The sequence below is a fragment of the Hydra vulgaris genome, chromosome 05, assembly GCF_038396675.1.
Source record: "Hydra vulgaris chromosome 05, alternate assembly HydraT2T_AEP".
NCBI classification, from domain to species: Eukaryota; Metazoa; Cnidaria; class Hydrozoa; order Anthoathecata; family Hydridae; genus Hydra; species Hydra vulgaris.
In genome coordinates this window covers 16212723-16237500 of record NC_088924.1, presented here as the reverse complement: position 1 = coordinate 16237500, position 24778 = coordinate 16212723, and the positions used below count along the sequence as shown (strand labels likewise).

Below are 24778 nucleotides of genomic sequence, written 5' to 3'. Positions count from 1 at the left end.
TGCACCTGCTTCAGCTCCACCAGCTGCACCTGCTTCTCCAGTAGCACCTATTCCTGCCACTGCACCTCCTCCACCAGCTGCACCTGCTTCTCCAGCAGCACCTGCTTCTCCAGTTGCACTTGTTCCACCTGCTGCACCTGCTTCACCAGCTGCACCTATTTCACCACTTACACCTCCACCAGCTGCACCTCCATTAGCTGCACCTCCCTCTCCAGTTGCACTTACTCCACCATCTGCACTTCCACCTGCTGCACCAGCTACACCTCCTTCCTCTGTTGCACCTTCTTTACCAGCTGCTTCTCCACCAGCTGCACCTCCAATAGCAGCACCTTTATTATTTATTTCTCCTCCAGCTGAGCCTGCTTCTCCGGTTGCACTTATTCCACCAGCTGCACCTATTCCACTAGCTGCACCTCCTTCACCAGCTGCACCTCCACTAGTTACACTTCCTTCACCACTTGTTCCTCCTCCACCAGCTACACCTCCACCTGCTGCATTTACTCCACCAACTGAACCTCCTTCACCAGCTGCACCTCCTTCACCAGCTGCACCTCCACTAGCTGCACCTCCACCAGCTGCACCTCCACCAGCTACACCTCCACCAGCTACACCTCCACCAGCAGCACCTTTTTCACTAGCTGCACCACCACCAGTTATACCTCCACCAGCTGCACCTTCACCAGCTGCACCTCCACCAGCTGCACCTCCACCAGCTGCACCTCCTCCTGTTGCAACTCCTCCCACTGCACCTTCTCCCGCTGCACCTTCTCCTGCTGCACCTTCTCCTGCTGCACCTCCTCCCGCTGCACCTCCTACCCCAGCTGCACCTAAACCAGCACCACCTTCTCCAGTTGTACTGATTCCACCAGCTGTGCCTCCACCAGCTACACCTTCACCAGCTGTACCTCCTCCAGCTGCACTGATTCCACCAGCTGCACCTCCTTCACCAGTTGCAGCTCCTTCACCAGCTGCACTTCCTACACCAGCTGCACCTTCCCCAGCCACACCACTACCAGCAACACCTCCACTAGCCACGCCACCAATACCACCAGCTACACCTCCCCCAGAAACACCACTTCCAGCAATACTTCCAACACTTCCGGAAGCAACACCCCCACCAATGCCACTGGCTTCGCCGGTACCAGCACCTATTCCAGAACCAATTGCTATAATTCCAGCATTTTCAATAGCAGTGCTTACTGACTGGACTGTGTTTAAAATACTTGACAATAACTGACTATTTCCATCACCAACCATAGATGCAAGTGTTATTGAAGGTGAATTCGGTAGCCCATTGATAACTACAAAAGTAAAAAACTATAAAATATTATTTGTAATATCCTAACATATTTACACAATTATATCATATTATGTCAGTGTCATGTTAATATATTTACAATTCTTGCAGCTACATTATATCCGGGTATCTAATCAAATTAACACCAATTTAAATAAAAGATTTCAGTGTACAGCTTACAGAATAATTCAATGTTTCCAATGATCTATTAAGTCATCCTAGTCATCCAACTTTTCAAACAGAATAATCAGAAGGCAAACATTTTAATTACATCACAACAATTAAAAGATGGACAAAAAAAATGTTGTATTTAAATAAATAAGTTAATTATGAACTTTATATTTAACTGTTATCATAGTATTGCAGACATTAAATAACTTGTCTTTTTATTTCTCTGTGATTGATAAATTACAACTTTTTCCAATATACTCTACTATGGCAGTGTTTAATGTTATACACAACTTAGTATGGTTACAGCCTCTCTCAACTTTTTAACTCTGAAACAAACCTTGGCAAACAAGGTTGCTGCACAAAGAAACAAGTTGAGCGCAGTACTACCAGAGTCTTGGTGGGGATTGAACTCCAAACTTCTCACTTAAGAAGCAAGCGCTCTACCACTACACCATTACCCCATTATCTTTGCTCATATTCACTTATGCATCTTTGAAAATTTTTAGATTTTTCAAACCCTAACTGCACGACAGTTTCATTTTACTTAGTTTTTAATGCCATTTCATGCATCATGCATATTATAGATTGATGAACACTATTTGAGCCATATACTTGCATTTCAGATTAATGTTAACTTACTCATTAGCTTAATGCAAATGAATGCAAATTCAAAGCAACAAACATCAAGTGTGTTTTTAACCTGTTTAGAATGAGTGACATTTTCCTAGTTCATGAACACTTCAAAAAGAGTGCATACAACAAAATTATCAAAACATTATTAAACAACAAAATTATCAAAAACCTCTATGATAAACCTACTCATGGAACCCGAATTGAATGGAAAATATATATGACTCCTGGGTGAACAATATATACGAAATAAATCAATTATGGATGCTATCAAAGAATTTAAAAATTAATCTTTTATATAATCATTACATATGATGGGTAAATTTTTTTCTGTATGTTCCGTAACATCAAGTCTAACCAAAGGCTAGCTTGAATATATAACCAGCGATATTATGGAAAGTTCCAGTTGTGTATCAAAGAGTCCATTATGTATTAGATACCAGTGCATGGAGAATGTCTGATAACATAATTTACTAAACGGATATATTTTTCAAGCAAACATAATAAAAAATGAAGATCAAAAAATTAGTTTTCATAAGAAAAATTAAAACTAAATGCGCATATGAAAATGTAAATTAAATATACAAACACACAAAATAGTAAATATACACACACACCCGCGCACACACATTCACATACATACATATATACTTTATCTATACATAGATATCTTCAGCTTTAATTACAAACAATTACATTTAATTACAAACAGTAACATGACATTTTGATGGGTTCACTAAAGTTTGCTTTAAAGGAATTTATTTCTTGGTTATGTAAGTAGGAGAGTTAGATTTCACTTTCTGACCAGTTTCAAAAAGTATTTTACTCTGATTTGGAAAGTGTTCGCAAATTAAATGTATTTATATTGGAAAATGTTTATTCAAATATACTTTATTGTTTGAAGGCAAAAAAAAAAAGATAATTTCTAACTTTCTGAGAAGTGGAAATTGATTGAATTTAATCTATTTCCTATTTCCGGAAAGTGGAAAGTATTTAAAAATTAATCACTTTTTTTAGATTTTCACATGAAATTAAATTTATAGTATTACTATTAATTAAATTTGACCTTACTTTCCTACACTTTCCAATCACTTCCCACCGGAAAGTCAAAAAAAATTATACGATCTTTTTTTAATTTTCTTTATTTAATAAGATTTCTTTTTAACAAATAGTTGATTATATCATAGTCAATATAACTTATTCCTGGTCAAGAAATAATATATTTTGACAAAAAGGTCTTATTGTTTAAAAATATGACCATTTTTGTATTGTAATCACTTGACCATCATCAATGGTACTAAATATATTTATTTTCTAAAATTAACAATAAACCATTTTTAGCTTTAAATGTGCAAATGGTTCAGTTACAGCGGAGAAAATAGAATTAGCCTCACCATGTGCTGATCCAATATTTTGTAAATCTGTAAACAAGTTTGTGCGGTACAACTTTTGTATCCACACACATATAATTACTGTTACAAACAACAACTTTTTAGATTATAATATAGCATAATTAAATTGCGGAACATTTGATAAAACCATAAAATGTATAATACTTGATATTTGCGGTAACAAATAGAATTAGCCTCATCAATAATTATTTTCAGTTTACTTGTATATTTTGATCTGGTGATACGCATTTGTGAGTTAGTTTTTTATTATTATTTGTAAGTTAAACAAAGACTGTGAAATCAGTGCTCATAAAGTTTTTAACATTTGGTTTTTGATACCTTTATTTGAAATGGGACGTGGTAAGCGTTTAACGAATGAAGAATTAGCAGTAATCAAAGCATACAAAGATACAGGCTTATCTAATCGGGAAATTGCAAAGAAAATTAAAAGATCTCCAAAAGTGGTTAACAATTACTTCAAGATTGGCGTTAATTATGGAGCCTATAAGGGAAGTGGTGGCAAACGTAAAATTGATAATCGTACTAAACGAGTTATTGTACGTCGTGCTGCTGCTCAGCACATGACTGCATCTCAAATTCGTGCTGATTTACAATTACCTGTATCTGTTCAACGTGTGAGACAAATCTTACATGAAGATCCAAACACAGTTTGGAAAAAGCGTAAACCAAAACCAAAACTTACTGCTCGTCATAAAAAAGTTAGATTACAATTTGCGAAAGAACACATGTCTTGGCAAGAAGAGTGGCATCAAGTTCTCTTCAGTGATGAAAAAAAGTTCAATCTAGATGGTCCTGATGGCTATCAATATTACTGGCACGATCTTCGAAAAGAGAAAGAAACTCGGATGAGTCGTAACTTTGGGGGTGGAAATGTTATGGTTTGGGGGGCTTTTTCCTTTGCTGGAAAACTTCCACTGGCATGGATTTCAACAAAAATGAATTCACAGGACTACATTGACTTATTAGAAATAAGTTTACTTGAACATGGTGAGGAATTGATGGGTGAAACTTTCACTTTCCAACAAGATAATGCTACTATCCATAATTCAAAGCTTACAAAAGCTTGGTTTAGAGAAAAAAATATTCACGTAATGGAATGGCCCGCACGTAGTCCAGACCTTAACCCAATTGAAAATCTATGGGGAATACTTTCTAGAAAGGTTTATGAAAATGGTAAGCAATTTGAATGCACTTTAAAGCTTAAAACTCGTATCAGAGAAGCTTGGAATGAAATATCTATAGAAACTATCCAAAATCTTGTGACTAGTATGTCAAACCGCATATTTGAAGTCATTAAAAATTCAGGAAGCTATACTAAATACTAAATGAGCGAAAAAACAAAATATTTTCTTTATTTTTTGTATATAACGCTAATGAGGCTAATTCTATTTTCTCCACAAATTGAATATTTTTAATTTTTTTTTCCATTTGGAATTATTTAAGCATACCAATTTATAAACTTTTTAGTTGTAGTAGAAGTAACAAGAAATAAAGTAGATTTCATAATTGTTTTCCTGCAATTTTTGTTAAATTAGAACAAAAAATAAAGGTGAGGCTAATTCTATTTTCTCCGCTGTATAAGTATAATAGATACTTATCTTTGCGTAAACTCTTTGCGTAATCAAGACAGCTCATTTAACAAACATTAGTTCTTAATTTTAAATTTTAAAACTATTTTTTTCTTTGAAAATGAATAAACTGGGACAGGTCTTAGTAAGCTCCGGGTCATTGGAAATTGATAAAATAGAATTGATAAAATTGAATAAATTTTTTTAATGACTTTTCAAAGGAAAGTGATTGGAAAGTGTAGGAAAGTAAGGTGTAGGGAAGTAAGGTGTAGGGAAGTAAGGTGTAGGGAAGTAAGGTGTAGGGAAGTAAGGTGTAGGGAAGTAAGGTGTAGGGAAGTAAGGAGTAAGGAACTAAGGTGTAGGGAAGTAAGGTGAGGGAAGTAAGGTGTAAGGAAGTAAGGTGTAGGAAAGTAAGGTGTAGGAAAGTAAGGTGTAGGGAAGAAAAGGTTGAATTTAATTAATAGCAATAATATAATTTTATTACCGTGTAAAAACTTAAAGAAAATGAATAATTTTAAAATACTTTCCACTTCCCAGAAAGTTGGAAACTCATTAAATCTTAAATTTTTTTTGTGTTGCATAAATTGTATAATTGAAACAATTATTTTTTCATTATAAAAACATTGATCATTTAAAAAATTTCCACCTTTTCGGAAGAAAAGAGAAATCAAACACTACTAGATGTAAGTGTAAAACATACGTTGTTCAGAATGGCATTTTTATGTATTGATCATCGTCTAAATTCATACCTCCGTTTTTAGGCATGCATTTTTTACATTGAATTTTATTGACTCTCAAACTTTTCTTTCAAAATTTTTAGGCTCTATTTTTAAAATTTTTATTAATTTTCCAATTTATATTGCAAGGCCATTTTTATGATGCCCAAATGCAGATTTTTTCTTCTAACATATGTATTTAGTGTTATTTCATTCTTGTTGCTATTTTTATTTTGTCTCATGTATTTTTGCTTACAGTCACCTTCTATTAGGCATATACCACGATAGCTATTTGATTGCAGTTTTTTTAAATAATATTAGCAAAGATTTAAGATTTCCACTAGATTTAAAAATGTCTTGTGAACTGCTTTCCTAAAGATTTTTTGAAGTATTAGTGATAATGTTGAGATCTACGGTAGTGATATAATTGGCAGGTTGAAATTATATCACACCCTGAAAATCTGGGACCCTAATGCTGAAAAAAGATCCCATCAAAATCCTTTTAACCAATGATTGCGCATAAATTTCTCCTAACACCAAAAATTGAATTCATAGTTTGAAATCCATCAGAGATATTTTAATTTGATTATTTTGTGCAGAAAGTTAAAGTTGATTGTTATTTAATGATAGATATCACCTCTTAAAAATGAAGTATTTTACAAATGATTTGTAATTATCAAAGTGATTATTGATTACAATTATCACTTTGATAATTTTTTTAAGTATCAAAGTGATAATTGTTTAATTTCGTATAGGCACTTATAAAGAGCCATTCTGAAATTTCAAAAGATTTTTTTGAGCTTAGAGAACTTACTCAGCTTATCTCTATATATATACTTACTGTTTACAACCATGCAAAAAATATTTAATTGCTGCACATCAAAAAAAATGCCTAAGTTTGCCAAAAACCACGAAGACTGCAAAAAATCTGTTTGTGTAATCTGTATGAAAATAGCAGACAGAATATTACCAGAAGAAAAATTAAATGAATATTACCAGAAGAAAATTCACAAGATTATCTCAAATACTGTGAACTTAGTGATGATCGTGTGCCTTTTAGAATTTCCATGACTTGTTGATTCGAAATCAATCAACTAAGTGTGGCTTGAAAAACTCCTGTAGCTGAAAAAAGTTGCACAACTTGTTTATCTGTGCTTGCTCGTAGACATCCTCATTATTATACACAAGGAAAGCATCATGAAAACCTCAAAGAACCAAAGAGGAGCAGAGCAGATTGTATCCACTGTGGTTTCAGGCAAAGATACTTCATTAAGAAGAACAGTTCGGATCAGCCAACCACAAGGAATGGCTTCAAGAAAAGGTAAATGTACAATAATATTTTTCCCAATTATTATTTTAATCTGATCGGCATTACAAAATGTAAAAATATAATTTTAATTTATAATGTAATTTTTAGAGTCATCAGATGTACAGCAACTCTTTCCTGGTCCATTGAGTATTCAAAATATGATTTCAATCCAAGAGAATACAGGGCTTTTAAATATTGGAATGAGAAAACTTGGATTTGCTCTCAACCAGATTAGCCCAGTAAGGCTAGTTGAAACCAACTTTCAGCAAAAACTTGCTGACAGTGACAAGACATTGAGAGATTACTTCAACATAAGTTCCCTATAACTTGCTGCCAGCTCAGAAGATTGCCAAGTGGTTCATTGCCAGAATCTGCATCAGCTTAAAGAAAAAATCGCATTGGAATTGATGGTGGTGGCTCTTTCTTAAAAGTGAGTTTAAGCTTAATTGACTCAATGAGTCTGAGCCACATAAAACTCAATGAGTCTGAGCCACAAAGTCCTTTTCAAAAGTCAGTCAAACTTCAGGGTGTGGTTCATTTTTAGATGAGACTATTTCATTATTTGTGTGTCATTTTTTATAACAATAATTTCAAGGTTGCTTTTTTTTAATATATGTATGTTATAACAAAAAGAGTAATGGGCAGAAAAATAATATAACCACTTTCATTCAGTATACTGTCAGACTATTTGTCTCATTTTATGACTCAACTAATAGAAACCCTTGCCAAAATACTGCCAGCATACCATAAGGATACAAATCATTTCCTTGGCAATAATGTTTTGTAAAACTAGATAAAAAAAGACTAGCATCACTTGTCAGGAATGTATTCTTGTAACCTACATTATTTCCTGTAACATACACATCATATAAGTCCTTGTATTGGATTTGCACTTGTGAACTTTAGTTGATGGTAATATTTATACCGCAATCAAATTATTTAGTTATTTCATTAGATATAGAGTTCTAAAAAAAATGAATTATACAATTCCCTGAAGCGTATTTCTAACCAATCAAATTGCTAAGGTTCTATGGTATTTTCATTCCTATGGTAATTTTGTTATTTGATGCCAAGAAGTCCATTTTTTATTGTTAACAATGTTAAGTCTTCATTTACAATTGTTTTGTTTTACTTCACTACAATTTTGCTTTTAGTCCCGTGCCTCTCAGCTACCATAACTACTTGAACTGATATTTTTATTCAAGTTAATCACTTTTTACTATTTATAGTTCACTGTGAACTTAATTTTCATTGATATTCATATTTACTTTTTTGTTTGTAAAAATATCGACACAGTTTATACCAATATAGTAACGCCTGTATTTGCTATCAAATAAGATACTTATATATCTGTTCATTTTCTTTCTCACCAAGAATTATGATGGAGCAGGGAAAGTCCCTTATGAGATCAATGTAACAAACTGTTAGCCAACTCAGATTTAAAAAAAGCACTAACCAAATAATACCATAGACTTTGAATTGTAGACTTTTTGAAACTTAAAAACAACTTTATCGATAGTTTTTTTTCAAAGTTTAAAGAGAATATATTGAAAGGATTTAGGTCTAGCTATTCTAAAAAAATGATTTAAACAGACACATGACATGACTTGTGACACATGATTTTTTTAAAATGAATTTATGTAGGAAAAAATACCTCAAAAACTACTTTTTTTAAAAACCTTTACATTGTCAAGACCAAGAGGAGACAAACTCTTGAAAAAGAATAAAAAAGGTTTTACAGATTGAATTTATAACAATATTTTTTAAACTTATTTTTGTTATATACGCTATCTTTTCTCTAGTACCCAGTTTTCTAGTATTTTCTCATTTTCTAGTAAAATGTCCAACCTTAGTAAAGGTTTGAAATAAAGAATGTGGCAGATAAAGATCCAAGCAAGTTCTAAATCAAAAAATTTGATTGTTGCCCTCCTTTAAAGTAAAAGAATGTTATGTATGAGATATATTACTTAATATGTATTAAGTAACTAATGTTTCTAGTTTATAATTATTTTACATTAATTAGTATTTAGTTAACATAATTACTTTACATTAATAACTAATTTTCATACATTAATAATTAATAATTATTTAAAGATAGTATTCGGAGGAAGATTGATCAGTTCCATCAAATTCAAATCAATTTAAGTATGTCACATAATAAGTATATTAAGTCATATAAATAACAATAACAAAAATAATAAACTTAGTAATAAATATTTCAAAATATTTATAAAAATAATAATAATAAATATAATAATAAACATTTAAAAACATTTTAGAAAAATAAGAGATTCACAAATATTAGAAGAATAAAAAATTTTTTTTTTAAATATTTGAAAATATTAAAAAACAAACATTTTAAACTTTTTTCAGAAAGTATATGAAGAACTACAAGAATTGTTTTGTAACCTGTGAATTGTTTTGTAACTTGATGATTTTGACTCTGAACTTTATAAAAATAAGAATAATAAATATAAGGTTGTACTTGTAGCAAATTATGCATTAAAATTTGAAAAATTAAAATCTCTTTCGGAAAAGTATTTATTAATTTATTTGAAGTATTTATTGAAATATATTTTTTCTGACTACTTGTTGGACTGCCTGCAAATAATGGCGTGATAACACGACAAAATAAATAGCAAATGTGTCTCAAAAGAGCTTGCTGCACTTTTGTATGAAAGTTACAAAATTTGTATAATTTTTCTTAAGACTTGTGAAAAGGTATGTAAAAAATAAGACAAACAATTGATCATAAAAATTATAACAAATGCAAGGATTTTAATTGCAAACAACTAAAGTAATGCATTTAAGTTTGCTATCTCCATTTGATTATCTTATCAAATTAAGTTATCTGCAAGTTTAATACTTTTTTTTCACTTTTGCCAACATGTTATTTTAAAATATTTTATCGTATCTTATTTACACCAAACTTTGCTTTATGTATAATGAACCTATTAATATGAAATATTATATTAAAAAATTATATTAACTAGTAAATCAAAAAAAAGTTCTTTTTTCAAATCCATGCTTTATGCAAGCAGAATTCTATTGGGCCTAGAAATTCTTTTTTTGTTATCTTTTGTAAAAGGAAAAATTACTGTTTTTTTTTAAAAAAAAATTTAAAAATTACTGTTTTTACTAAATTTTTCTTTTTTAACTTAATAACTTAAGACTTATTAACTTAATAACTTAAAACAATAGGTTTTTAACTTAATAACTTAAGACTTATTACTTAATAACTTAAAACAATAGGTTTTGAATCGCTGCGCTTTAATGTGTTCGAAACTGCAAATAATTTGCAAATCAATGATTTTTGTGACGTAATACGCAATTCATATCAAATAAATAAAATGTATGGGGAAATACAAATTAAATTTTTGTTAACATAATTAACTTTTTTTGGTCAAATTTTTCCATTTCCTTGTATTGTCATCGAAAATGATTAAGTGTGCAAAATTTGAGCAAAATTGGTTGAGAAAAAAGCTTTCAAAAATTGATTTCAAATTTTGTGGCACACAAACATATATATATATATATATAGAAAGTAACCTTATATAAAGCATGGAAAAATCTTATTTATTTATTACATAATTAAATAATTATATTATATTAATTTGGTTCTTTCACATGCATTCTTTTTATTTTAAATATTCAATCATACATAACTTTTATGATTAGTTTATGTTTTTAACTACTCAAAAAAAAGAAAAAGAAAAAAAACTTACTCATTGTTATAGAAAAGAGTATACGTGAAACAAAAGTTGCCATATCAGCAGCTGTTCCAGACATTGCTAACTGACCATTAGAGGCTACCATATTTAATTCTTCTTGACTGTAGTCATTACCAATTCCTATTAGAGTTGATGAATAAGTTTAAAACTAACAAAATGGTAGTAAATAAAGTTATAATATAAGTTAAAATATATATATATAAATATATATATAAATATATATATATATAAATATATATATATACAAATATATATATATATATAAATATATATATATATAAATATTTGTATATATATATTTAAATATATATATAAATATATATATATATATTTAAATATATATATATATATATATATATATATTTATATATATATATATATATATATATTTATATATATATATATATATGGCAACCACTATTATGTTGGGTGTTAATAGAAAAAAAATAATAGTGTTTTAAGAACAAGGACACAATTTATAGAAGACTTGAATGGTTAAAAGCCGTATGAGTCAGGTAAACGTGAAGATGGGAGAGAGTTATAAAGCATTAAAGTACATTGAAAAGTAATGGATTGTATATATGGGAAACCATAATCATATATCACGTATATATATATATATATATATATATATATATATATATATATATATATATATATATATATATATTGCTTTTTTTTCTTTGTTTTTTATAACATCTTTGCTTCCCACAAAGTAGTAAGCAACCACTATTAGATTTGAAAGTTACTGGAAGAGAAAAGATAAAGTTTATAGAGCAAGATAATGATTAACAGACAACTTACAGATTGCAAATTATATGAATCAGGAAAGCAAGATAAAGGAAGCAAATTTCAAAGAACTAATGTTCGAGGAAAAAAACTAGATAAATAAGAGTTTTTGGAGCACCTAGGAACAGCCATATAAAAAGGATGAGACTTAACTGAATGACGAGTAACACGAGAATGAATTTTAGTAGGTGGCACAAGAGACGCTAGCTCATTACAGCAGTGCCCATTATAGTATTGTAGAAAAGAAAAAGAGAAACAATTTTATGACGATGTGATAATGATTGAAGGTTGGCTGCAAGAGCAGATCCAACTAAGTTTATAATGTGTTTTTGCACTTTGTCTAAAAGAGTAGGGGCATCATTAGAAGATCTGCCCCAGATATGGCAACATATTCCATACAAGGCCAGATTTGAGATTTAAAGAGATAAGAATAGAACCCAGAGTAAGAAAGTATTGAGCTCGATAAAGAGTTGCAGCCTTAGCAGTTGCTAATTTTGCAATGAATTTGATAAATGGTTGCCAAGAAAGATCGGAAGTAAGAGTTAATTCTAGAAGATGAAGGGTAGATGACTCATCGAGTACATTACCGTTCATAAATGTAGGAAGATCTAAATTATTGCAATAACAATTGGCTGGAAAAAAATGAGTTTTATTTATATTAAAGTTCACCAGCCACCATGAGCCCCATGCTGTAGTAGAAGTGAGATCAAGCTCAGACGCCACCTCCAAGCAATCAGAGAATGTTGGCTTCTTATCATGACAAGAATAAATGGTAGTGTCATCAGTGAACAATAGCACCTTAGATGTGAGAATATCTGGAGGATTGTTAATGTAAATTAAAAAGAGTATAGGGTTAAGGATAGAACCTTGAGGAACCCCTGAAGTTACAGGGTATGAAGAAGAGTGCTGTCCATTAAGGACAACTTTTATACTGCAATTTGAAAGGAAGGACTCAATAATATTAAAGATGTTACCAGATACACTGTAAGAAGAAAACTTATGGAGAAGACCAGCATGCCAAACTTTATAAAAAGCTTTAGAAATTTCAAGAGCGATAAGCCTTAACATCTCCACCTCTATCTAATGTACAATAAAACCTATCAGTTATTTCTGTTAGCGAACCAGCTGTTGAATGAGAAGATCAAAATCCATATTGATGATCAGAAAGTAAGTTATTAGATTCAAGATGAGAAATTAAGTGCTTGTTAATTAAAGATTCAAAATCCTTGCTTATGATAAGAAGAAGACTAAAGGGACAGTAGCTAGACAAATCAGATTGCTCTCTAGAATTTTTGCAAATAGGGATTACAGATGCTGCTTTTTAGCATGCCGGCAAACAAGACTCTGATAAACACTTGTTAAATAGTTTTGAAAGTATATATGACAGCTCTGAGAACACTTCTGCAAGACTACAACAGGTTTGTTATCCGGACCACAAGCTGTAGAAGAGTCTATGCAGGAAATCACTTTTGATACAGAAGCTGGAGTGATACAAATGTCAAGCAATGGACCAATCTGTTTTATGGCTATATCAGGTAGAACACAACTAGTGGAATCAAGAGACAATATTGATGAAAAATTCTAAGCAAACATTTCAGCTTTGTCTTTAGGTGAGGTGACAAAGTCTGAACTATACAAGAGAGGTGGAATAACAGATTTGCCTTTATTATTGGTACTGTTAAAAATTCTCCATAAGTCACCAGACCCTAATTTTTGTGATAAAATACAAGATTTTGACCTGAGAATAGCGAGCTTTGGCATTAGACAAAACCTTTTTACAATGCTTTCTAGCAATCGTAAACAGACGTCTGTTCTCAGGAGAATCGTTTTGCAGATAGATATGGAAGTAATGGTTTCAAGTAATGGTTTCGATTGGAAACTGCAGCAACACAATGCAAGGAAAACCATGGAGAAGAGTGAGGCTTGACCTGAAATCATTGAGAGGGAATAAAAGATTCACTGCCAGCCTGAATTCATGAGGTTATGTAAGAAGCACATTTGTCAGCAGGAAGACAAAAGATTTCTACCCAAGGGCCATCACAAAGAAAATCACAGAAAGAGCCCCAGTCAGCTTTCAGATAGTTGTGAGAGGTATGATGATGAAGGAAATCTGATGATGAAGAAGAAAGAGATAATAATTTTAGAGAGAACAAACTGGGATAGAAGCACCTAAGAGTGAATGTGGAGAAACTGAGCGCTGACTAGGATTAGAAACAACATATAAGTTGAGTAGAAAAGGTAAATGATTTGGATTGTCTTGAAAACAAGTTGGAAAGTTGAATATTTGAGTTAGACATTGAGAAAGGCAAAAGTTGAGGCCTTAATGCCAGGTAGGTCTGGTAAACTTTGCAAGAGATAAGACTCAACAGAAGAAAAGTTACTTTGAAGACCACAAATATTAGTGAATGATAGATTTAGAGAACTTGGCGATGACAATGGTTTTTTGTGTTTTATATATATATATTTTTTTGGTACTCTTTAGTCATTTTAAATTTTTTAAAGAACTTGACTCAAAGCATAGATAGTACTCAGTGCACTATTTAATAATGCAAGCAATTGGCTTATTACTATTAATAAACCCTAAGCTGTAAAGGGCTTCAAATGTGACCTCAACAATGCATACCAAAAGTAAGAACAGGGACACCGCCCATGCGCAACATGGCACTATTAGTACTCTGATATTTTGCTGTTGTTGATGAAATCAGGCTCTCTGAGAGCTACCACAGAATTCGGGAAACCGGACTACCGACCGGCCTCAGAACCATACAACTGAGTTTTAGAGCTGTACCCTCATTAGGAGATAATTGAATGAGATAATAGAATGAGATAATAGAATGTTGCCTAGTCATAAAAACAGAGACACAAGCAAAACCCATGCATTGAGTCAAGAAGATCCAGCATTCAACATCTTAAACTGGAAACAATGTATAAAAAATACACTTGCGCCAGCCTAATAGATGATGTTACTGGAAATTATGAACAATGTTGGCCTTTGAGTATAACTTTTTGGGGATTAGAAATGTGATTAGAAAGAAATTATTTAATAAAGTTTTTATAAATTATTTAGGATGGGATGTGAGAAATTTGTTAATCAAAGACTCAAAAACCTTGCTAATAACAGAAAGAAGACTGATCAGACAATAATTGGAGAGCTCAGAATGTTCTCCGGAGTTTTTGAAAATTGGAACCACAGATGCTATTTTCTATCAGGCAGGAAAATAAGATTTAGTCAAACACTTATGAATAGTTTAGAGAAAATTGAAGAGAGTTCTGGAGAATGCTTTTATAAGACTGTAACAGGAATGTTGCCTGGACCACAAGCCACAAGCTTTAGTGCAAGCAAGGTCAGTAGTGCTAGAGCTAAGCCATTTTATTTTAGGCAGAGGTGTTATTTTATATTGGCATTTATATTGGCAAAGGTATAAAAATAATATAGAACAAAGAGAAAGGTGATTAAATGAAGAGATGTTAAACAGAAACACATAAAAGAATAATTAGAGGATTCAAAAATGATTTCTTGACAAATAAGTGAATTAATGCATAAGTATATGTCCAAGCCAAGTACGTGACCATTGGAATTATATATATATATATATAAATATATATATATATATAAATATATATATATATATATATATATATATATATATATATATATATATATATATATATATATATATATATATATATATATATATATATATATATATATATATATATATATGTATACATATTTTAGCTTGCATATATCTTTAGGAGAGTGCTCGATGAATTAAGGTAAATTAAAAAATGATATATATATATATATATATATATATATATATATATATATATATATATATATATATATATATATATACACACACAGTAATATACACAGGTAGTATAAAACTAGTACAAAAAATACAATACATGCAAATAAATCAAGATAATATAAAGCACTAACAAAGAAAAATCACCTATTGCGGACACCACCACCCCTGTTCCTTTGAGCTCTTCAGCACCTTTACTTATATCATCTGCAGATTGTGAGCTTGTCAGCAAAAAAATCATTTTTTTTCTATTGGGATTTTCTAAAACCTTACTCACATATTTATCTTTTACATACATCAGAGCTTTTCCTGTGTTACAAGTTTCACTTTCTTTTGCTTTTAACTGTAAAAGTTATTTTAAGTTATTAAAAGTACAAATAGTTTATACAACAATTAAAATTGTTACAAAATCAAAATGTTTTTTTATAAAATGATATCAATCTGAAATTATGTTTATAAAAAGTTTTAATTGAAAGAATGTCATACCTCACTGAGCTCTTTTTTAATTTCTCGCGGGTCATTGAACTTTTTTGATTCAAACAGTGATGCTTCCTCACTTCCAAAAGTGAATACAGATACAACAGTATCACTTAACTTAAATAACATGATAATATTGTATATAAATCGCTGAACTATATCAATGTTCTCTTTCTTTGAAGTGTCGACCATTATAGCAAGATTGCAGGCATTCAAAGCTAAAAATATATATACATATATATGTATATGTATATATATATGTAAATAAATTAGTAGAAAATCACAAAACAAAAATTTTTCAGTAAACACATAAATATATGTATTTATAACATATAAAAATATGTATATACAAATATAAACTTATATATATAAATTTAAGTTTTATTTAAAACTCTCAGCGCAGCAAATTATTAAAAATATAGGCAGAAACAATTTGTTTTATATATATTACACACACACACACACACACACACACACACACACACACACACACACACACACACACACACACACACACACACACATCCACACACACACACACACACACACCCACACACACACACACACATGTAAATAAATTAGTAGAAATCACTTAACAAAATTTTTTTATTTAACACTGTGTTTCAACAATAAAGACTCATCAGAAATGAATGATCAAATTAATAAAACCTCAATTTATACCAAAAATTAAATTATAGAAAGTTGTAAATGTCTTAACTACTATAAACTTTCACACATTTGTGGAATATACTGACATTATAATAAAGAGAATTCTTTAGAATTGATTACTTTTACTTTTTATTAAAAAATATTTTTTAAAGGGGGGATTTAATGTAATTATGTAAGGGGGGATTTAATGTAATTATGTTGTAGTGGTGTAGTGGTAGAGTACTCGCCTCAGAAGCAAGAAGTTCTAAGTTTGATCCCCACTGTGTCCCTAGCGGCTCTGTTCATCAAGGTTTATGTTTCGGAGTTATAGAGTTGAGAGAGGGTTGTAACCACAAAAGTAGCTTTCTCAACTGCAGTGGCCTTCTCAGCCTTGACTAATAACCTTACCTTGCTTATTGACTAATTTTAAAAAACATTTTCCTATGTTAGTGGAAACATTTTTGCTATATGGGGGATTAAACCAAGTTCTATTTCTAGTTCTATTTTGCTTTTATGTATTCTATTTTCAAGGTCAAATTATAGTTCCAAGTTTTGAAAAGCACTTGTTTTAAGGGCATCTTCAAATATTCCTTTAGAGGAATTGAATACATTTTCATTAGAAAAGTTTTGGTTTAGCCTGTTGTTAACTGAAATTAGGATTTATTTTAGAATTTGCAGTGGATGATTTGAGTTAATATTAATATATAATAATTCATTGTTTAGTTTTTTGAAAGACTTATATGAACTTTCAGAGAGGTTAAATGTGACATCAAAAAAATACACTATTTTTAAATTTATGCTTATTTTGATTTGAAAACCAATACTTTAAAAAAATTTTATTATATCTTTTCTAATTTTATCTAGCTGTGGACCAGATTTTTTACGCATTACTATTAAACCATCATCACAATAAAGGTCTAAATCATTAACATTGATTATTTTACTTAATAAATCTAAAATATATAGTCCAAGAAATTCACGAACTTCTGCTCCATTATAACGCCCATTATTACATCAAAGCAGTCATGTATGTTTTTCTTTTACCAAGTTATTAAGTCCTTATTAAAATGAAGTAAGGTTTTTCTGCAATGTTTTATTATATGGATTGTTTCTTCAGGTATATCTGTGTGGCTTTTTGCAAATTCAATTGTTTTATCTATTTATCTATATCTATATCTATCTATCTATCTAATTATCTATATCTATATCTATATATATATATATATATATATATATATATATATATATATATATATATATATATATATATATATATATATATATATATATCTATATATATATATATATATATATACATACATATATATATATATACATATATATATGTATATATATATATATATATATACATAAATATATATATATATATATATATATATAAATATATATAAATATAAATATATATATATATATATATAATATATATATATATATATATATATATATATATATATATATATATATATATATATATATATATATATATATATATATTAGGGTGGTTTTTTTTTAAATGGAAATTTTTTTTTTAATTTTTAATCGCATAACTTCTTATTTGGTGAGGTCTGATATAAAAAGTATATAGTTAAAATTTTTTTGCAAACTGATAATGGGAGGTGGTCCCCCAAATGATTATAAAGAATTCAGAAGACTAGCTCTTCTCCTTTTGAGAGAAAATAATAATAAAACAACTATTTGCATTCCTAGGGCTTACCATCGTGCAAGATGGATGGCTTAAGGTATATACTGTTTAAAAATTTTTGGTTTTTGTCTTCAGTTAAATATCACTGAGAAAGAAATTGGGATTTTAAGAAGAACATGTCTCTTCATAACCACAATATATGCATGTTTCCGGTTTTCAGCACCTCTCATAACAGAAGCACCAAAAAACGATCTCCTTCTTTACTATTGTCAAGTTGAGAGCAAAGTTGCAAATATTTCCAAAAATAAAATTAAACTTCAGTTATGGTATTTAAGTTAAGATCTAGCCGCTCTCCCATTATTCAGTGATAAAATTTCTGTTGAAGAGAAAATGGAAATCGTAAATGCCTTACAAAAAGAACCATTACCAGGTGGCAATAGAAGACTTGCTCCAAACAAGATTTATACATTCTCTAAACTCTCTATACCTAACTTTGTCATACAAAGCTCAATGAACTTGTTTGACTCTCTAAATCTACCAAAAGAATTCTTGACATTGTCTCCTAAAACTTGGGCTAATCGTGATGACTACAATACTGCTTGTAAGATAGTTCGTGCCATGAAAGTGGTTAATAACTGTGCGCAACAGATAGTTAAATTAGCCACTGACTTTAAGGAAGTTTTGACAAAAAATGACAATCAACGTCAGCTCCTCTACCATGTAGTTGAGTATCACAGGTCTGGGTCCAGGTGCCCTGAGGGTGAGGTGTGAGAATAGGTCACTGCTATATACATTTGTTTTATTATCATCACCCTAACAAGTAAAACTGATGCATGTAACACTGGCACAAGCTAATTTTAATAGATTTCAGAAATATTATTTTAGACAAAAACGGGTCTCAAAAGAGCTTAAAAAACAGGTCCGGGACCTATCATTTCTAGGGCGGAGTCTAAGAATAGGTCATTGCTTTATACACTCTTATAATTTTTATAACCCTAATAATTAAAACTGATGCATGTAGCACTGACACTAACTGATTTTAATACATTTTAAAAATACGTCATTTTAGACAAAAACGGGGTTAAAAAGGGGTTACAAAGCAGGTGTAAGGGACCACTTTCCATCATCAGTTTGCAAAAAAAATTATCTGTGAGCTTTTTTTATTGAACCTCACCAGATAGGAGGGTGTGCCATATCAAATTCAAATTCAGAAAAAAAAAAAAAAACACCCTATTATATATATATATATATATATATATATATATATATATATATATATATATATATATATATATATATATATATATATATATATAACAAGTTTTGTCTGCACAATATATATGTATATATATTTATATATAAATATATGTATATAATATATATATATACAGTAAGAGCAGAACTTTATTTTTTATTAAAATAAATGAGAAACAATTTTAAGTTTCTATATTTTATTAATATACTTTAATAGTTAGTTGGTCCTTCTTTTGCTTTAATTACAAAAAACAAGCATTTTGACATTGATTCAACTCGACATTTGATTTATTTATTTTTGATGTTAGATTTAACAAAAGTTTTCCTTGAATCTTCTTTTTTTGTAAATGATTTATTACCTTATTTTATCTAATAAAGTTCATAAATGTTCTACTGGATTCAAATCAGAGCTATGTGTAGGCCATTCTAAAACATTTACGCCACTTTTATCAAAAATATTTTAATTTTTTTAGCAGTGTGTTTCGGATCATTGTCTTGTTGAAACAAAAAACTTTTTTCCAACCTAAGTTTTTTAGAAGAAAATTTTAAATTTTATTTTAGTATATTTTTATACAAATCAGCATTCATAGTTTCATCAATAAAGTCTAGTTTATTAACACCATTCCACACCATACAACCCCATAATATTACACTTCTACCACCATGTTCAACTGTTCCTCATGCGCAACTCAAATGAAAAGCTTTCGCTAAACTCTTTGTACACCATCAGATTTTTTTAAGATAAACTTGGATTTATCAGACCAAAAAAATACCAAAGAATAGCACACATTACATTATTCAATGAAGTACATTCAGAACAGCAAACTAAATATGAAACAAAAAGTGACAATGGAAAACATAGAAAAACAATATTCAGTATTTTCAAAACCTGGAAATAAATATATTTCATTTTACTAACAATTTCAAATAAAAAATAGAAACAGCTGTTAAGCAGAAGAGAAGATAGTCTTAACAAGTGGTTTACATAGTGGATTATGGATTCTGAGATAATAAAAATTACTCAAGTTGCAATAAAGGCTGGATCATCTTAAAGGAAAAGAAATTTGCATGTAAGATGGTTTAATTTTGTAAACAGAACATGCTTTACTTTGAGGCTCAGAAATCATTTGAATAAACATATAATCTTGAACTTTTAGTGGAGTACAGTGTTGGAGTTTATGGGGGCGACTGAATAAGTGCAAATTTTATAAGTGCAAACTGGCATAAGTGTGGCAGCAGTTGGCAGCAATTGCAAAATCTGGCAGAAGTGCGAATCGGCATTAATGTGAACTGACATAAGTGCGCCATAAGAGTTTGTTAACATTGGTATAAGCGCGAACTGTCATAAGTGCGAATAGGCATAAGTGCGAAATGCCAAATTGCACTAATGTTAAAATTAAAAATTTTATTTGGCGCACTTATGCCAATTTGCACTTATGCCAGTTTGCACTTGTGCAAGTTTTTGCAACTGCTTCGCACTTATGCTAGTTCATACTTATGCTAATATTTGCAAATTTTTTTGGCACATTTATGCCAGCATACACTTGTGCCAGATTTTGTAAATGTTTGGCACTTGTGCCAATGTTTGCAAATTTATTTAGTACACTTATGCCAACTTGCACTTATGAAACTGCGCTTATTCAGCCTCCCGAGTTTATTCCCCACTTAGTTTGAAATTAAAGAAATCGGACTGAAAGACCTAAACATAAACTTAAGCTTAAACTTTTTCCAGAAAAACGACTTGTAATTACATCTGTAATTTCTTTGTAGTAAGCAAAGAATTTTATTTTTCAAGAGCATCTTTTGTACATTTTATAAATTTGTAAAGTACCTCATTTCAAAACAGTGTTTTTTTCTTAATTTTTTGATAATGTCATTTGCCTTCCCATGGCTGATAGGGCCACTACAGTTGAGGAGACTGTTAATTTGTGGTTACCTCCCTCTCTTAACTCTATAACTTCAAAACAGGAACCTTGACTAACAAGGGAGAAACAAGTTGGGCACAACACTACCAAATATGTGGTTAAGAATATCTTTAATTGCTCATTACAATAATTAGGATGAGGGGTAAATTCCTCCACATAAAAATCAACCATTTAATCTGCTTAAAAAACAATTAATTTAAAAGACTATTTATGGACTATTATCTTTGTAAAGTCCTTACTAATTAGCTATGGTACTTAACTTTTGAACACATAAAACTTTTTAACGATATTCTTTTTTATGATTCACCCTTAAATCAGTTGCAATGAAATATCACAGATTGTTTTGACAATTTTTTTTCTTCCTAAAGTTTATAATGGTTTTACTTTTTTGTAAAATTATAATGGTGAACAGCTTTTCTTACATCTACCGTGTTTGTATGGCCTTATGTTAGTAAGTAATATTAAAAATGATGTTTTATTTTTATTTCTATATTATGTCTAAACATATTTTCAGTTCCCAAAAATAAAAAAGGGGCAAATTTGATAAGTTTTAATGATTGGTAATAAATATTGACAACTAATTATTTATATTTCTTTCTTATACACTATATATCCTTAGAAATACACCAACCTACAGTGGCGGCACAAAGTAACGACAAATACAGCAGAAATTAAATCACTGCAACTTTTGTCCAAATAATTACCAGATGAAAGCATCATAGCTACATTTATTGATCTCTGTTGTGTTGACACGTCAATATCTTTGCACTTCCTGTTTACCTTAGCAACAAGCACATGTTTTTTTAGATAAATTAATATAACACATTGGAAAGTTGTTTATCATATTTTATGCATAGGAAACAAGACAGTAGAGGTAAGCGATGTGCCTTCATTGTGATATTAATGTCATCATTATTAATTGGTAGAAAATATGTGTTCATTGTATTACCAATCACATATTGAGTCAGTATATACCATTTAAAGTCATTTAAGGTCATCTAAAGCCCGATATGGTTACTGAGAACCAGCAGTCAAGGGTAACTATTGAGTTTTAAGGTATTCTCCACCAAGTTTTTTTACTTTAGCCAATTTTTTGTGTTTTATTAGCATCTGCTTCCATTTTGACACCTTCACTATCAGTATTAATATTATTTTATCTGTTTTAGTTTAATTTAATGATCCAATATCAGTATTTTTTGTTGTAGAAAAAATAGTAAAATATCGTCGCTTGTCCCAGGAAGAGCGCCTCTGTGCTGTTTTCATGGCAGAAAATAGTGAAAATTATAGTAAAATTGCAACAATTTTGATTCTACTGCAAGCGGCATCAGGAAAATTTTTAAGAAATATCAGAATTCAGGTTCTACAGCAGACAAGGCACGTTCCGGAAGGCCAAAGAAGATGACGGCTCATACCGATCGGGTGCTGGTCGCATGTCACTTCAGGATCGTCGCCTGACTGCACCACAACTAAGCCGGAGACTGTCGGAGGAACATGGAGTTAATTTGGCCTCCAGAACTGTATGGAAGAGACTACAAAAAGCCGAATTAAGAGGGTGTGTGGCAGCAAAGAAACCTTTGCTCTCTGCCGCCAATGTCCGGCAATGATTGGTCTTTGCCAGGGAGCACAAAGACTGGACTGTCGAGGACTAGAAAAACGTTATTTTTTCCAATGAAAGTTTATTTCAACTATTCTGTGGGGCAAAGAGACTGATTGTTAGAAGAAGAGTTGGTGAAAAGTTTAAAAAAGACTGTATTGCACCAACTGTGAAGCATGGCGGTGGTAGTGTTATGATTTGGGGGTGCATGTTTGGACACGGGGTAGGGCAGTTGTATCAATGCATTGGGTCCATGAACCAAGGCCAATACATTGGGGTGTTTCAGGACTCAATGCTACCATTTACTGATACTCTGTTTGGACAAGGAATTCGGTTTATCTTCCAGCATGACAATGCGCTATGTCATAAAGCAAAGAAGGTAACCAATTTCCTTCATCAAAATGGAGTGGACGTGCTCGACTGGCCTGCTCAGAGTCCAGACATGAACCCCATCGAGAATTTATGGAGTGTCATGTCTAAAAGCATTGAGGGAAAGAAACCATCCAATTTGGTTGACCTGTGGGTATTGTTACAAGGCGCATGGAACAATATCCCACAGACAACAATCGATGGTCTTTTTGCCTCAATGCCTAGCCGTATGAGGTGTGTGATTAAAGCTTGTGGATACCATACCAAATATTAATAAAACAATATTTATTTTACATATGCGTTCACTGTGTATGTAGTGTTCAATAATTTAGATAAGAAAACATACATCTCTTAAAATCTCTTTCGTTAGAACCTCTTAAATGTAAAAAATGCTAGATTCTGTCGGATTTGTCCTTACTTTGTGCCGCCACTGTATGTAATACCTGTATCTGTCATAATACATGTATCGTCTGTATAATAAACAGAGTAAAAAAGTAAAATGATTAGTTTTTCATAGAGTTTTTCATACATTTCATAAATTATGTTGTTGTTGTGTTGCTGTAGGCTGGTGCATTTCATAGGATAGACCATTTAAACTTAGATGTTTCTCTAAATTGTTCTAATGATTGTGAATAGCATGAAACTAATAGTAGTAAAAATTATGTAATTTTATTACATTATGCATATATATTATATCTTTGAGTTAATTCATTGAGCACTTTCTTATATACACACAGATATATATATATATATATATATATATATATATATATATATATATATATATATATATATATATATATATATATATATATATATATTTATATATATAAACGTATATATATATATATCCCAAAATATAATTTCAAAAACTAAAATAACACACCATTATACTTCAAACCAACCAACAACTTATTCCATTCCCATGAACTTTGTAGTTTTCCAATAGGTTGCATGGCAGAACTGTCAATGAAACTGTCTAAATAAAAACATTAGTAATATTTAAAAGATTAAAAAAATTAGAACAAAAAAGCTGATAAAAAAAATTATGAACTTTTTTTGCTTGACATACAATAAAATTAAATATAAATGTTCAAAAAAAAACTAAATAAATTACCCTACTATCTAAATAAGATTAAAAACATTTTTTAAATAAATGAAAAACTTATAAGCTTATTCATGTACTTTTGGATAGCCCTTATTTTAGGTGGCCCTTATTTTTCTAATTTTGAAATGTTTTGCTCCTAAACTTTTGAATTATGCCATTCACTAAAAAATCAGTCTACAAAAAATTAAGGAGTATTATAATCAAGCATACAATTGCTAAAAATTCAACCATATGATTATCCTCATACATTGGTCTGTTTGGGCCGTTTTGCAAACAAATTAATATAGATTTATGGAAAAGGTCAA

The 24778-nt window shown here is 30.5% G+C and overlaps 1 protein-coding gene across 7 annotated transcripts in view; it reads right to left on the bottom strand.

The window, feature by feature from the left end:
* Window positions 1-24778, bottom strand: part of LOC136071891 (fibroin heavy chain-like) — a 118957-nt gene that overhangs the window by 14015 nt on the left and 80164 nt on the right. For all 7 annotated transcript variants that reach the window (XM_065797516.1, XM_065797517.1, XM_065797518.1 and 4 more), the window contains exons 22-26: window positions 24252-24344; window positions 15922-16130; window positions 15583-15778; window positions 10829-10954; window positions 1-1301 (exon numbers count right to left, since the gene is read on the bottom strand). The exon at window positions 1-1301 is cut by the window's left edge. In XM_065797516.1, the coding sequence (XP_065653588.1) occupies window positions 1-1301; window positions 10829-10954; window positions 15583-15778; window positions 15922-16130; window positions 24252-24344 (1925 nt within the window). The remainder of the gene's footprint in view (window positions 1302-10828; window positions 10955-15582; window positions 15779-15921; window positions 16131-24251; window positions 24345-24778) is intronic.